General features: G+C 32.4%; 1 protein-coding gene across 1 annotated transcript in view; it reads right to left on the bottom strand.

Annotated features, from left to right (window-relative positions):
- LOC118203011 (homeobox protein DBX1-A-like) overlaps nucleotides 1-16,183 on the bottom strand; it is a 237,416-nt gene that overhangs the window by 32,886 nt on the left and 188,347 nt on the right. The window contains exon 4 of the mRNA XM_085812225.1: nucleotides 9,825-10,114. Coding sequence (XP_085668351.1) covers nucleotides 9,825-10,114 — 290 coding nt within the window. The remainder of the gene's footprint in view (nucleotides 1-9,824; nucleotides 10,115-16,183) is intronic.

Below are 16,183 nucleotides of genomic sequence, written 5' to 3'. Positions count from 1 at the left end.
TTTAAAATTTTTTTTGCGATATTGCTGTTGAATTGAATTTTATGCGTTTTAAGTGCGGAGAACATAATATTTTAATAAATAAAGGTAACACACAAAACGTTAAAAAACGCCCCTTTGGACGTAATGTAAAATCTGAAAGTTTTCAAATTTTTCTTCTTTTTTTATGAAATAGTTAATTTTACTGAAATACCCGAGTAGAAGATGTATGTGATGTACCAGCTTTAGTCGTAGCTTAAATTATCAGACGATAAGTTTTACAAAAAAACAGGATCCATTTATTATTATTCAGTAGAAATAGCAGTTACAAAATAAGATATTCGGAGTAAATAAAAAGAATTACTAATAACTTTTTGTATGAAGTTTACTGCATCGTGACATTTAAGAAAAAGCCCCGATATAACTGTACGTGTAGAAAAGGCGGGAAAAACAACTTGGCTACGGGGCTGTGGATTTAATTCCACGTACTTTCAAATAAGAGACCGTCGCCATTAAAAATTAAAAGAACATACAGTTAGAATTTTAAGTGTATTCTTGACTATGGAATTTATTGTTACATGTATGTAAATATAATGGAATTATGTAAAATACTTGGTTAGGAAATAAAAAAGCAAGCTGTGATTGCAGTAAGCTACGACTATGTGATTATAGCTTACCGGATAATACCGAACATGCCATCAACGGTTAACTCAATTGCAGTTAATGCGAGGGCAGTTAGTAAACGCAAGAAAGAAGTTTTTTTATCCATTTGTTTTATTATCCATTTCATATTTTATAAAGCATTTATGAGTTTTTGGTTAAGAAACTCGTCAATTTCAAAGCGGACAATGAAAACACGGTACTTAAAAAAAAACGCGCCTGATTGTGTATCGGAAATTCTAAATATATGCTTTTTAAAATATTTTGTGATATTACTGTTGAACTTAATTTTGTCGTTTAAGTGCGAAGAACATGATATTTAATAAATAAAGGTAACACACAAAATAAGATAAATAGAGTTTGTAATATAAGGTAAGTAGAATTTGTAAAATAAGATAAATAAATTTTGTAATATAAGATAAGTAGAATTTGTAAAATAAGATAAATAGAGTTTGTAATATGAGATAAGTAGAATTTGTAAAATAAGATAAATAGAAGATTTTACGCGCGTGTTAAGATAATTTTCATCTCTAACTTTTAGAATAGTTTAGAAAATCAAAAATTAACTTGGAAAATGCATTGACAAGTGTAGAAACACTCTAGTGTTTCCTAATTTTCGCTTGGAACCGAAGAAATATTTTTAAATAGCGCCAAATGTAGTTGAATATTTGTTTCCTTTTTTTTTTAATAACGCTTAAAAATACTGATTAAAAACAACTTTAATTCATTATGTAATTCTTTGCTTTCCGTAATTTTTTCAGTGTATTTTCAGAAAAGCTGAAAAGAAATCGAATTGAATTATTGAAAGTTAAAAACAATTGATTCTGAATTTCCATAATGTTAGAAAATTGTTAATCTATAGTTTTGGGTAACATTTTCTTATTTTTGAAAAGACTGAATATTTGATGCCATTAATATTATAATATAAAAACCAATATTAAAAAAAAAAGGGGAAAATAAAATTAAAACTCGACAGTAGAAAGTAATGTAAAAAATAGATTCAGCCTGACTTATTTCCCTTTTCTTTTGAAACATTCTCTTATATGAAGTGTCATTTTTTTTCACTTATTATTTACTTTTATTTAATAAAAATATATATCTATATATATATTCAGAGCTAAGTGAGATTTTTGAAAGGAAAGATAGATTTTCATCTTTGAAAAGAATAATAAAAAATGGATTCTTTTTCTCATATATATAATATAATATACGCGAATTTTTGTTTATTTATTTATTTATTTTTTGAATTCTCCAATGGTTGTGGACTACTTGGGCGTCATATTTTCCCATTGAATTCCGATTTCGTTTTTTTTCCGTCACGGTTTATTGGCAATGTGCGAATACAGAGGGCGCTTCATTCGAAACGAAGGACCAATATTTAGGAGAATATATATATTTCCTATTTTATTTCATTTTTATTCTTTACTTTTCACTTTGGTTTTTAAAAGTATTTCTCTCCGAGCATTGATGCTAGAAAGCTATAAATTTCACCATCTTGAAGGAAGCTTATACATACATATAGATATATTTTTCTTTTAGAGCTATTTTAATAGGATTTTATTTATAAAGGATCGTTTGCCAGAACGCCGTCTTTTATTGAAGAGAATTTTTATTTATTATGATTTTTTATTTTCCGCTCAGAAAGCAAGTAGTGGCAATGGCCGTTGAAAAAAAAAAAAAAAAAAAGAAGAAGAAGGGTTCTTATCTACGTCAGGTTTAGGCTTTTCCTGACTTCCTATACAGCATTTTCTTATAAAACTACTGCTGCGATATTTATCTGTTAGGCGTATTTGACCGCAGAAATAAACTGCGTGGATGACTTGTTTAATTGATATGAGAAAAATTATCTATCACTTGTTTGTAATTCAGAAACGCATTTCGATATTTTATCGAATTTCTTTTTTTCCCTAGCCCAGAAGGGTTATTAATTTCAAAACGACATTTTGAGTCGATTCACTTTTCAGATTGTTGCCACTAAATATTATCGCCCCTTATTATATTTAAAGAAACTAAATAATGAACAGTCTGCATGAATGCATGTATGTTTCTCGCACTGTGAAAAAACAAGAGAGCCATCCAATTTTGAATATTGTAGTCTTCCAACCGAACATGTGCACTCGGAAGCCCGAATTTTGAATTTCGAATTTTCTTTATTATCTATTTCATATTTTGTGAAACTTTAACGAATTTTTGATTTACAAACTCGACGATTTCGCAGCCAGCAATGACAACACTGTACGAAAAAAAAAAAAAAAAATATTATCTCCAGCGCGTGAGACTATGTATCGGAAATTCTAAAAATAGGCTGTTTTTAAATATTTTGTGATATTGCTGTTGAATTGAATTTTATGTGTTTTAAAAGTGCGAAGCACATGATATTTAATAAATAAAGTTAATTCACAAAACAATAAAAAAAACCCACCATTTTGGGTGTGATATAAAATCTGAAACTTTCAAATTTTCCTTATTTTTTAAAAAGTTTGATAGTAATATTATTTGCATACAAATGGGACTTTACTAATAGCAAACAATTGTAGATATTGTTACGGATTTGGCATTTAAATAGCTTATGTTAGTTGAATTGTAAATTAAATGGTTTTATTTCCCGCGCAGTGCAGCGCGTGACGAATATTAAAAGAAAGCTAAGCCGGAAAATTGAAAATACAAGAGCGCGTGCAATGTAACATTTAATAAATATCTCTTTTTGATTTCAAGAAAGTACTAGAAAATTCTCGCGCGCGATTTAGAAATCTTATAAAAGGAGGAAAACCTCTCAGTTCGTGGTAGTTACTTAGTTTGTTGTTGTTTTAAGAGTTTGTTTAGAAAACTGCTCTTGTTGACTGTAGCGAATTCGCGGATTAGCTTTCTTTAGCTGTTTTGAATTAAGCTCTCTTGAACGTTTGAGTAGTTAAAAGATAACTACTGTGAGATATTCTAATGCTGCACGAATATTTTAGGAAATTTAAGCACATTTGTTGTGATAATAATAAATTTTTGTTCATTTTTCATCGGACTTGTGAATTCATTTCGTAACGAACCCGTACGCACGCAATACGAGATTTACCAATAACTACCGCATTTCAGAAGTGGTTAAATCAGCTATTTTTAAGCTGACGATTTTTTCTGAAGAAATTTTTAGCATTTACAGAATGGAATAATGTGTAATGATAGTCACATATTCTTAGAAAATATTGATTAAAGGGTTAAATCGATATTTATTTTACAATTGCAACATAAAATTTTTCTTTTTTCATTCTAAGATATTATATGTAGAGTTTTAATACTGAAATGTTTTTTCAGAATTTTCTTTCAGTTTTATTTTAACATAAAAACATAGTTTAAATCTTATTCCAAGAAATATATCCGTGAAGAAGTTTTTCTTTTTTCCTTTTATCTTCAAGAGACATTAGTCTCTTTTTTCCTTTTATCTTTTTCCTGTTATCTTCAAGAGACATTAGTCTCTTTTTTCCTTTTATATTTTCCCTTTTATCTTCAAGAGACATTAGTCTCTTTTTTCCTTTTATATTTTCCCTTTTATCTTCAAGAGACATTAGTCTCTTTTTTCCTTTTATCTTTAAGAGACATTAGTTTATTTCGATGTCAGGAAGTTGAAGAAATATGCAACGCCCTCGCCGGGAATCATACCTGGACCTCTCGAATGCACATCAAGTGTGCTATAGTTACAACACGAAGACATGCAGAAAGGAGGGAGAAAATAACTTATATACTCCCCCTTTTAAAAAGCGACTGGGTTTTCAGGGGGCCAAATTGTGGTAGGGAAGAATCATCATCCACGATCTTTTAGTTCGGGCGCCAATGTAGTGTCATTAGATGTTTTTTTGCAGCAGGAAAACTGAAAAATGAGCAGTACCCTCTCCGGGACTCGAACCTGGACCTCTCAAATATGCGCCGAATGCGTTAACCGTTACACCACGAAGGCATGCAGAAAGATGGGAAAACATACCTTATATACTTTCCCTTTTAAGGGTCGACTGGGGATTAGGGGGCCCAGTCTCCATATTCTGGTGGAGAAGAATCATCATCCACCCCGTTTTAGTTCGGGCGCCACTGTAAAGTCATTAGGATCTTTTTCCAGCGGGAAACCTAAAAAATTAGCAGTACCCACGCCAGGACTCGAATACGCGCTGAGTGTGCTACCATTACACCACGAAGGCATGTAGAAAGGAGGGAGAAAATACCTTATGTACTCCCCACTTTTTAAAGGTCGACTGGGAATCAGTGGGCGCAACCTCCAAATTCTAGTGGTGAAGAATCATCATCCACCACCTTTTAGTTCGGGCGCCACTGCAGCGTCATTAGGTTTTGTTTTTGCAGCAGGAAGCTTGAATGATGAGCAATGCCATCGTCGGGACTCGAACCTGGACTTCTCGAATATGCACCTAGTGTGCTAACCTTTGCACCATGAAGACATGCAGAAAGGAAGGAGAAAATAGTAAATGGAAATGCCTTGAAATAATTTATTTAAGCAAAGATTTTCTTTCATGTATACCATGAAAGAAACATATAAAATATATATGTTTTTAGACATGTCGTATTAAATCACACAATGAAATTTTGATCACCTCATATTACAATACCCTCTTGCATCCCTCCTCGGCAATTACCCGCAATAATTGAACAGTTACAGTTACAGCGCAGTGGTTTGTTAGAAAATCTCTCCCACATAATACGTTATGACCATTAAAATACGTTCTATGTTGTGACAATTATCTTATCCAACAGTGAATTTACTACCCACAGTGCTCTGCAGTAGAGCGTTGAATCAATATGTTCTAAATGGGCTGGGGGAGGAGTAGAGAATTAGGAACGTAATGACCCCGATTGGGCTCTTCTAACTGCTGATCGAGTGCCAGGGCTTGCTACATAATCCAGCGAATATTGATGGCGTCCATACTGAGTGATGTGTAATTAGTATCGCTGGCGACACTGCTTAATGGATAACTCTGTACTGACTATAGCAGTTGTACCGTTTGTTAATAGTGGGAATTTAATACTATACTCTGCGCACTATCTATGTATAATTAACTATATATGGCTCTCTGTTTGAAGCTATACATGCCTTAACAAAATGCTATAAGCAGTTTTAAGTAGTCATAACTTGAAACTGATAATCCATTCACGTTATAACGAATCTTTAGGATTACGGGGGGGGGGAGAGATGCTTTATATCCAGTGGCATATTTCACAAGTGCGCATCTGCGTAGCCACTGAGGGAAGGGTTTCGAAAGTAGAACAATAAACTTCTATTGCTCTTGTGTCGCTGTTTTGCCATATTCAACACAAAATCATTCCTAAGATCATTAATTTTATGTTAGATGATACGAAGCTTTTCAAAAACTAGGATGCTTTCCGTAAACAATTAGTATTAATAAGCACTGTTCAACTGGAATTGGGTTGGATTATTTGTTTATAGCAGTGCTTTTCAGCCGACTTACATGTACCTGTATGTATTGCTCCGAGGGAGGGTGGAAGGAAATTCCTCAACGAAAACAATGTAATAATGAAATGTTAATAAACAAATAAATATAACTTTTCGTATCTTATGTAATTTGTCTCCATTCTGATACCATGTGCATCATTTATTTCTGATATACTGAAGGAGACCTAAAAACACTTAAAAAAAAAATATCTCCCCTTATGATCCCTGACACAGCCGTTTACTTTCCTCTTCCGTAATTAACGTCAGTCTTGACCGCATTTGCCAAGCCACCATCCTGGTAACGGGGTCTTCCTGTTTCCGCGAAATCATAAATCTTCATTACCATCCTTCCCAAAGGGGTTATACAGTAAGGGGCTGACTGGACATGACTGGACATTGGCCGCTCCGGGAAGAATATTTCACAAGTGCACATCAGCATAGCCACTGAGGGAGGGGTTTCGAAAATGGACCAATAAGATTCTATTGCTCTTGTGACGCTGAATCTTCGTGCATGTGAGGGTATGTTGTTTACGTTTTAATTTGCATTTGTTTCGCAGTTATAAATGTATGGAGTAATAATAGAAAATCTCGTTGTGCTTTCATTTTTTGAGTTCAATTAATTTCTGGCATTTCGCGTTCACGATTTTTATCACGCATTAATATTTGGATTGATGTTCATGGTATATTATCGCTCTTTACATCGAAAAAACGACTCAAGCTACAATTAGCCTCGAATATTATGCATTTCCTAACACCTGTGGATTAAGAGAATTCAAGTGTATATATATTTTTTTAAATTCAGCTGAGAAGGACTGGAAGAAGCACTACAACGAATCTATTGTTTTCTTATTTCAATGCGTGCATTCTTTTAATTTTGAAGAGGCAAGATTCAGAATACATATTGTGTATAACCTGATTATATTCGCTTTTAACATTAAAAATTATATGTGAATAAATTGAATATATTCGTTATGATAAAATAAATTAATTCTATTTGATGAGTATTTCTGGAGAAGAGTGAACAGTTATTAAATATGAAATTTAACACACTAAGTGTATACAAATGCAAATTATTAAAATTCACTTTGAATAAAATTCTGCATTGTCTATTATTATAGAACATCTTTTTCATACAGATTGCAATAAAATGGGCTGACGTCTATTTACGTATATAACTGGTGTAAATATTTTTCTCATATGCATAGGTTTATCTAAAGATAGCATTTAGGCGCAGATGTTTATCATATATTTCTTTCTTATTTACCATTTATTAGATAATATTTCACATGCAAATTTTTGCGAAGTGTCCAACATTTGTTTGTATTTCAAATTCTTTCAACCAGGTAGTGAAATCTTCACAATTGCTTATATTTGATCTAACTGCGCAATAGAAATTTCCAGAAGAAATCGACAATGCTTTAATTATTTTGTACAGAAAATTGCGTGGCACAATATTTTCAACCATCTTGCTTAAATTTTAAAGCACGCGAAAAGTCATGTGACATGAGAGAAATATTACTGGATGCCCATTGGTCGATCCTAGAAGCCACTCCCTCGGTGGCTACACAGATGTGCACTTGCGAAATATGCTACCCGATGCCAGTTACGTTAGACTGAGAGTAATGCATCTAACATCCGAGAGAACAATACCGCTGTAATCCTTCTCTAATAACGATACAAAAATTACGATCCATAGTTCGTACATTTTTCAGTCTGATGCGATATCAAATCCACATACAAAATTTCGATAGAAGAATAAATTAATTCTCTCTCATTATATCGCAACAATGGCAGGCAGTTTTAAATGATTTTCTTCATTTTAATCAAATGGTCGTAAAAGCTGAAGTTCCATCTAATATTTCACTGATATTCAATTTTAGTCCATTAAATGTGGCAAAAAATGGATTGCGATGGATCAAAAATCGATGATGCGAACAAACATTCTTCTTCATATATATAGATTTTGTAAAACTTACAAATTTTTGATTAATAAACTCTACGATTTGAAAGCGAGCAGTGGCAACACTCTTCGAAATAAAGCATTTTTATCTCCAACGTGAGAGACTGTTGCCACCTCGGAAAAATGAGTGCGAAAATGAGAGTTTTCAGAGTTGTTAATGAATATCTCGGCCGATTAAAGTCGTACGAAAATGGTAACAGTCTAAATGGCTTCGCACATATTTTTAGAATCGAGAATAATATACTTAATGCTTGGTAGAGCTTTTTTATTTCATATTTTGCAAAACTTAGAAACTTTTTATAAACAGACTCTAGGATTTGAAAGCGAGCAGTGGCAACACTTTTCAAAATAAAGCAGATTTTCATCTCCAGCTTGCGAGATTGTTGCCACCCTGAAAAATGAGGCTAAAATTTATCGTTTCTCCGAGTTTTTAATCAATATCTCTAATTGTAGATATTTTTTTTTTTTTTTTTTTTTTTTTTTTTTTTTTTTTTTTTTAAAGTGGACGTCGACCTTTTTTAGGACCCAGAGAAGAATTGTAGGAAGTCAGCTAGAGTAGTGATTAAGTTAAGCTCGAACATACAAACACACAGGCATTATATATAGAGAGATAACGAATTACAATGATTTCTTATGTAATACACACAAATTAACGGAGACACGACGTTATATTAGAATAAGAGAAAGACAGGCAGAGTAGTATAGCGTTGATAGCGTGGCCAGAGTTAGGAAAAGACTTGCGAGCGGTATTTATACTAAGTCTGATGTAATTGTAGAGACAAGCTATGATTGGTTAATTTATAAGGTATTTCTCCCGCTTTCCTAGCGTGCCTTCGTGGTGTAGTGGTCAGCAGACTGAGCCGGTATTTCAGAGGTCCGTGGTTCGATTCCCGGCGAAGGCGTTGCTAATTTTCAATCTCTCTTGCATCGAAACAAATCCGAATGTCTCAATAGTGGCGCCCGAACTAAAAGGGTTGTGGATGAAGACTCTCCACACACAGGATTTGGCGATTGGGTCTCCTAAAAAACCCCAGTCGCCCTTTAAAAGACGGAGTATTTAAGGTATTTCTCCCGCCTTCCTAGCGTGTCTTCGTGGTTTAGTGGTTCTGCACGCTGGGCTGGTATTTCAGAGGTCTGTGGTTCGATTCCCGGCGAAGGCGTTTGCTCATTTTTCATCTTGCCTGCTTCCAAAAAATCCTAAAGTCTCTACAAATTTGAGGTTGTTATATAACGTAGAAAGATCTCGAATTTGGGAGAACAGAGGAATTTAGGGGAGAACACCAAATCTAGAATCGTTAATTTTGAGGTCGCCAATTACTTTTAAATGCATTTTGTTATATCTTACATGTATACATTTTGTACTTCCAATTGCAATAAAGAAGAGGTGCACAACTGGATGTTATAGCAGTTCCACGTACCAAATTTCAGCATTCTATGGCTAATCGTTTTCAGTTACGCCAGATACTACGTACAGACGTCACGATAAATCTTTTTTGGAAAAAAAAAGTCTTTTGTTCTATCCGTACATTACAGATATCATAGGAGAAAAAAAAGTCCTATGGATTCGGGAACGGTGAAATTGGGTATTTACATTGAAATGTTATACCCGAAATTTTTTGCTATTACAATACTTCGTTTATTTAGTACAAGGAAGCAGAAGTACTGTAGATGGTAGACAGGTTATTTTGGAAAATCATTTTTTTTTTTTTAAATAAGAGGTAAACAAAAATGAAGGTGTGGCGTATATACGGGGAAGAACACGATAAATAAAAAAACTCCCGAACTCACCTGAGAATCCTTGAGTCCCAGTTTCTCGGCAAGTTTTTTCCTGTCCGGCTTGCTTATATATTTCTGGATTTGGAACCTTTTCTCCAGGCCTTGCCGCTGAGCGTCGCTGAAGACCGCTCTCCTCATCATGCCGCGACGAGGCTTGCCCCTAGCCGCGGCCGCCCATGGAAAGGTGGCAGGAAGAGGAAAGGTGACCCCCGACGTAGGAGTTATTCCCGCCAAACCGTTCATACCGACGGAGTTGAAACCGATGCCTGCAACTGTTACTCCAGGGATGCTAGAATTAGGACCTGAAAGATACGAGAAAGACAGCCATTCTGATTACATGTAGTACATTTGAACTGATTCTTGAAAAATGAAGTCGGATATTTTTGCGTAAATAAAAAATTTCTTCTTTAGTACTCCCTTTTAACACTCAAAATGGCTATTAATTTCGTTTTGGCATTTTGATTTGATTCACCATAAACGGCGAATCACTTTTTTAATTGTTGCCACCCAATATTAGAGTCCTGCATTATATTTAAAGAAATTGAATAAGGAAGAATCTGCATAGATTTATGCATATTTCTCGCACTGTAGTAAAACAACGGTACCTAGAGCCATCCAATTTTGAATAACGTACGTTTCCATCCGAATATGAGCATCTGGAAGCCCGAATTTGAAATTTGTTTTATTACCTATTTTACATTTTGTAAAGCATTTTTATGAGTTTTTGATTAAGAAACTCGACGATTTCAAAGCGAGCAATGGCAACACTATACAGACAAAAACATATATATATATATATATATAATCGAAACAGAAATTGTAAAGCGAACAAGTAATGAGACGTAAGACCTATTTGGTCATAAAAATTTTTGCGCAGAATGCTTCAAAAATATATGAAATAATAGGTAGAAACATTGCAGCCAGCTTGCTAAAAAGTTACCAGGAGCTGTAGCTCCACGAAATAGTTCAAGGCAGTATTACTAAAATATTAACAAAGAAGAAATTTTTTTTAAAAAAAAATTATTAATCTGGAAAAAAACTGCTTACACGCGAAATAAAACTGTTAAAAATCAATGTTGGAAGACGTGAATGCACGAAAAAACTAATCTGACCGTTGTGATATGTGAAAAGTTAATACACATAAAAATAGATCGACGGAACAAGTTAAAACAAAATAAAATTAAAAAATAATTAAAACATAAAATGCAAAAATTATAAAGAAAACATAAATTGCAAAATTACAAAAATACAATAATTACAAAGCGGGAAATAGTTAATTAACCCACTCGAACCCTCAACCAGGCTTTTCAAGGGAAAAATGATTGAATGTCGAACTAGGCCAAATAACATTACGCGTTTCGCCGAAACAGACCATTGAAACTCTTGTTTGATGAGGAAAATTTTATAAAAAACAGGAATTGTCCCGAAAAAATCTTTTTTGGAGCTTCAATTCTCTGTTCCTTTTTCCCGACGCGTTCGAAGAAAAACACATTAAGGTGTAAAAAAAACACACACACACACACACAAAAAAAAAAAAAAAAAAAAAAAAAAAAAAAAGCTTTCAGATTTTATATTACGATTAAAGAGGCGTTTTTTAACGTTTTGTGCGTTACCTTTACTTATTAAATATCATCTTTTTTCGCACTTAAACTATAAAATTCAGATTAACAGCAATATCTCAAAATAATTTTAAAATGAACCTATCTTTAGAATTTCCGATACACAGTCTGGCGCGCTGGAGATAAAAAGTTTTTTTTTTTTTTTCCGTACAGTGTTGCCATTCTGCGCTATGAAATCGCTGAGTTTCTTAATCACAAAGACTTTAATGTGTGACAAAATAGAAAGAGATAATAAAGCAAAATCCAAAATTCGGTTTTCCAAGATGCCGATATTCGATGGAGAGTTACATTATTCAAAATTGGATGGCTCTAGTTACTGTCGTTTTACCACAATGCCATATGCAAGAAACATACGTGCATTTATGTAGATTCTTCATTATTTAATTTCTTTAAATATAATACTGCACTGTAATGGTTGGTGGCAACAGTTTGAAAAGTGAATCAACGCAAAAAGTGAATCGACGCAAAATGCCAAAACGAAATAAATAGTCGTTCTGGGCTAACGACATTGGGCTAATAATTTTACGTGAACAAATAATGCTTAGTTTTGAAGATTTTTATTCATTTTAAAACCAAAATCAATTTAACTTTGAATTTTGGTTAATTTTTAAATTTCCTTTTTTTCCCCTCATCAGTATATCCAAAATGACTTTAGATTCTAAAAAAGATTTGAATATGGGTAAATATTTTAGGGTATTTTATAATAACACTAGCAGCTTCGCTGCCAGCCTCCGTCTGGCTTTTAAATGTACCGGAAAAATAGCTGAAGGGAACAAACACCAAACGTTAAATTTAAAAATTGCGTAGAATTTTACTCTGCAGAACAACTACATAAAAAAAAGTTATTACGTATAATAAAATTACAATGAAATAAGCAATATCTCTTAATACAAATATTAATTATCCTAATAAATAAATTAACCAACTTCCCTTTGCAAAATCTTAAGAACTCAAATGGTATAAAGGAGGTTAAGAACTTTGTTTCTTAAAAAAATCACTCAAAAGTTTTCAATATTTTAAAGACAGTGAAATGAGCAATAAAATAACATAAAAGAATACAAAAAACAAAAAATTCCGAAAAAGCAAAGTATAATTAATGATATTTTATCTTATATTTTCAAGAGAAAAAAATTACAATGAAATAAGCTATATCCCCTAATACAAATATTAATTATCCTAATAAAAAAATTAACCAACTTTCCGTTGAAGAAAAAAAAGATCATGCAAAACTTTTCAATATCTTACAAACAGTGAAATAAGCAAAAAATAACATGAAAGCAACTCAAAAATCATAAAATTCCGAGCGGAAATTCTCTTAAAAACAGTGACATAAGAAATACGACGAAAAATTGTTGCCAAACCCATATTTCTAAAAGAATGAAACTATTCAAAATGATGCGATTTCATCACAAATCTATCAACAACAATAAGACAGGAAAATTGTTGCCAAAATCACATTTTTAAAGATGTGAGATGTGAGAAGTGTACTCGGAAGCTTCATTTAAAAAATTCTTTAAAAATACAAAATATTATCATTTTTCTAAAATTCTTTTTGCAAAAGCAGTCGGAAGGATGAAAGTTTAATGTGTCCAAAAATCAAAGAAAAATAAAGTGTACATTTTTAAAAATAAACTATTTTAGAAAAAATCACGTTGAAAAGATGTTAAGCTCCCTTTGTTAAATAAATTCGTATTTACTCGATTTATTGAAACGCAAAATTTATTTTAAGTTCGTAAAATAGCTAAGTGCCTACGGTTTCATGACTATGTGAAAATGGAGTGTGTAGAGTAAAATCTCGCTTTCCTATAGCCCATTATGTCTCAAAATGACGCGATTTCGTCACAAAACATAAAATAAAAAAATTTCTAATTCGAATTTCGAAAAAACCGCTTCGAGGTGCACTGGCTCTTGTCTAGATGCACCTATGTACCAAATTTCGTAGCCGTGGGTCTATTAGCTTACGCGCAGCGCGAACGAAAGACACACACACACACACAGACAGACTCTTTCTTTTATTATATGTAGAGATACTACTTTGAGAAAATCAAACATCAATGCTACCAACTCTTTCGATCATGGTCTCAAATTTTGAGATGCGAATTAAATAAAACTTGACTTACCTGTGAAGTAAGGCTTTCGACAGGCAACCAATGAATGCAGATTACACTTTAAAATGTCATGTAAATTTTAGGGTATTAAATTTTTAATTATTAATGACTGTATGATGGAAAAAAATTAGATTTCTTATGGGGTTATCTAAAGTATTCTGAACAGATACAAAACTAGATACTCGTTTGTAAAAATAATTTTAAAATTGAAAAGAGAAGTTTTAGAATTTCTTTGGAAATTCCGAAGTTACCATACATATCAGATGGATTTTAAATAAATTTATGTCTATGAAAATCTTTGAAAGTTTATAACATCAAGTTTATAACATCAACACTAAAAAATAAATAAAAGTTCACTTTTAATTAAACGTTTTTAATAGTTTTGAATAAACTACGATAAAACGTTACTGTACAATGCTCAAGCGACTGCATTAAGTTTATAACATTAACAAAAAATATAAAAAGAAATAAACGTGTGTTTCATCGCTGTTATTGGCTAAATGCATAATTAATAAATAGTGTCTACACGCGTGTTAATTATTCCATGAAAAACGTATAATTGAATGAAAATATATAGAATACATCTGCTTTTGAGTGAGCATAAAAAATAATTTCCGCAGCAATTTTATCACCGTTACTTTTTTATTTCAAAAATGGCTTTACGAAGAACAATAAAAATTACTTCGGAATTTTCTCAATTAATTAACTCATTTAATCATAGAAATGTGTAAAACGAGTTATGGAAACGACTAAAAAAGAATCTACACTAATTATCTAGCGAAACGTGAACGGTCCCTCCCCCCCCCTCTTCAACTTTCGATGTCGTTTCTGTCGGAATGAAAACGAAAAAAAAAAAAAAAATAAATAAAGTAAAAAATACCTCAAAAGAAGCCCCCCCCCCCAAAAAAAAAAAAAAAAAAAAAAAAAACGTAATAATTCCGGCAATTAAGCCAAAAATGAGAGAACTGGAAAGTAAAATGGAACAGATGTTTTGAAACGAACATTGCATTTATATTGTAGCGTACGTGATTTTCTTCAAGCTTCGGATCGTTTTTTATTCGAAATGATAATTGTTTCGGGATTTTTTTTTTTTCAATTTGCGCAGCTCCATATAAGAGAGAAAGATTTGCTGATAATCTCCATTCAGTTTTTTGAATGCTGCAATTATTTGTAAAAGTGGTTTAAGACAATTCGTACAAACTTGAAAAAAATTAACAATTTGCATTTAGATCTATTGAATATGTTACCCGCAGAGAATGGAACGCCGGCATTATATATATAGAATGCCTAGGCATTGTATATAATGCCGGACGTATTTAGGCAAAGTATAAAATAGGAGCAGTATTACACACTTTCCCTAGGCATTGTATGTAATGCCAAGGCATTCTATAAATGTTCTTTAGACAAAGTATGAAAAAAAAAGGTTATGATAAGACTATTTTTTAAAAGACGTTCATTCCTCAAAATTATTGTTTTCGTTTTGCGATTTCGCGTTGGTTCACTATAGATGTCCGTTTCACTTTTCAAACTGTTGCCACTCGATGTTAGAGTCCTGCATTATATTTGAAGAAATTAAATAATGAAAAATCTGCATCAATGTATGTATATTTCTCGCATTGTGATAAAACAACGGTACCTAGAGCCATCCAATTTTGAATGACGTAATCCTGTTGTGAAAATGGGCATGTGGAAGCTCAAATTTTAAATTTGGAATTTGTATTATTATCGATTTCGTATTTTGTAAAACTTTAACGAATTTTTGAGTAACAGACTCAACGATTTAAATGCGAGCCATGGTAACACTCTACGGGAGGGGGGACCTTTTCCGTAATTGCGTATCAGGAAATTCTAAAGATATGCTCATTTTAAAATTAATTAGCGATACTGTTGTTGAACTGAATTTTATAGTTTAAGGGGACTCATACACCTTAAAACCCATAAGATGTTCGAATAGGTGACTGTTGCAAGAATCGGGATAACTTATTTATTTTAAAAACAATTACTACCAACATTTTACAGCTGACTATATAATATAGCTGCTTTCTGAAATAGTCATCAGAAAGTTTGTGTTGCCAAAATATTTTTATAATTTAATCCGCTTTGTGATTTTTCGTCATGTTTCCAACTTTCGCGCACAGTTTAAAATATTCTGTTTCATAATTTAATTCCATATTTAATATATAGCTTTTATAACATTTGGAAACTACTGTGAACCTAAAATTCTAAAAATTTCATGTTAAATTTTTATTTTATTTTGAGTTCAGTTTATAAAATGTATTTTATTAAAAAAATTGTTAATGTTTTGTCCATAAAATTTTTCAATATGAAAATATTCATCAGATTGTTGGTTCAGTTAGAAAATGGTGCCCATCTAAAGAATTCCATTCAATTTCAAGTATGTACCATTAGCCATTTTTAAAATATCATGCGCGCTAGGTGGAAACATGGCGAAATATTTTGTCACAAAGAGGATGAAATTACAAAAACATATGTAGCAACACAAACTTTCTGGTTACTAGTTTCCAAAGCAGCTATATTATGTAGTGAGCTGTAAAATGTTGGAAGTAATTGCTTTTAAAATAAGTAAAATATCCCAATTCTTGCAACAGTCACATATTCGAAGATCATGAGGGGTTTAAGGTGT

This window comes from Stegodyphus dumicola, chromosome 2 (assembly GCF_044657685.1).
Source record: "Stegodyphus dumicola isolate Sdum_Otavi_A_Nest chromosome 2, ASM4465768v1".
NCBI lineage: Eukaryota > Metazoa > Arthropoda > Arachnida > Araneae > Eresidae > Stegodyphus > Stegodyphus dumicola.
This window is presented reverse-complemented; position numbering and strand designations above follow the sequence as displayed.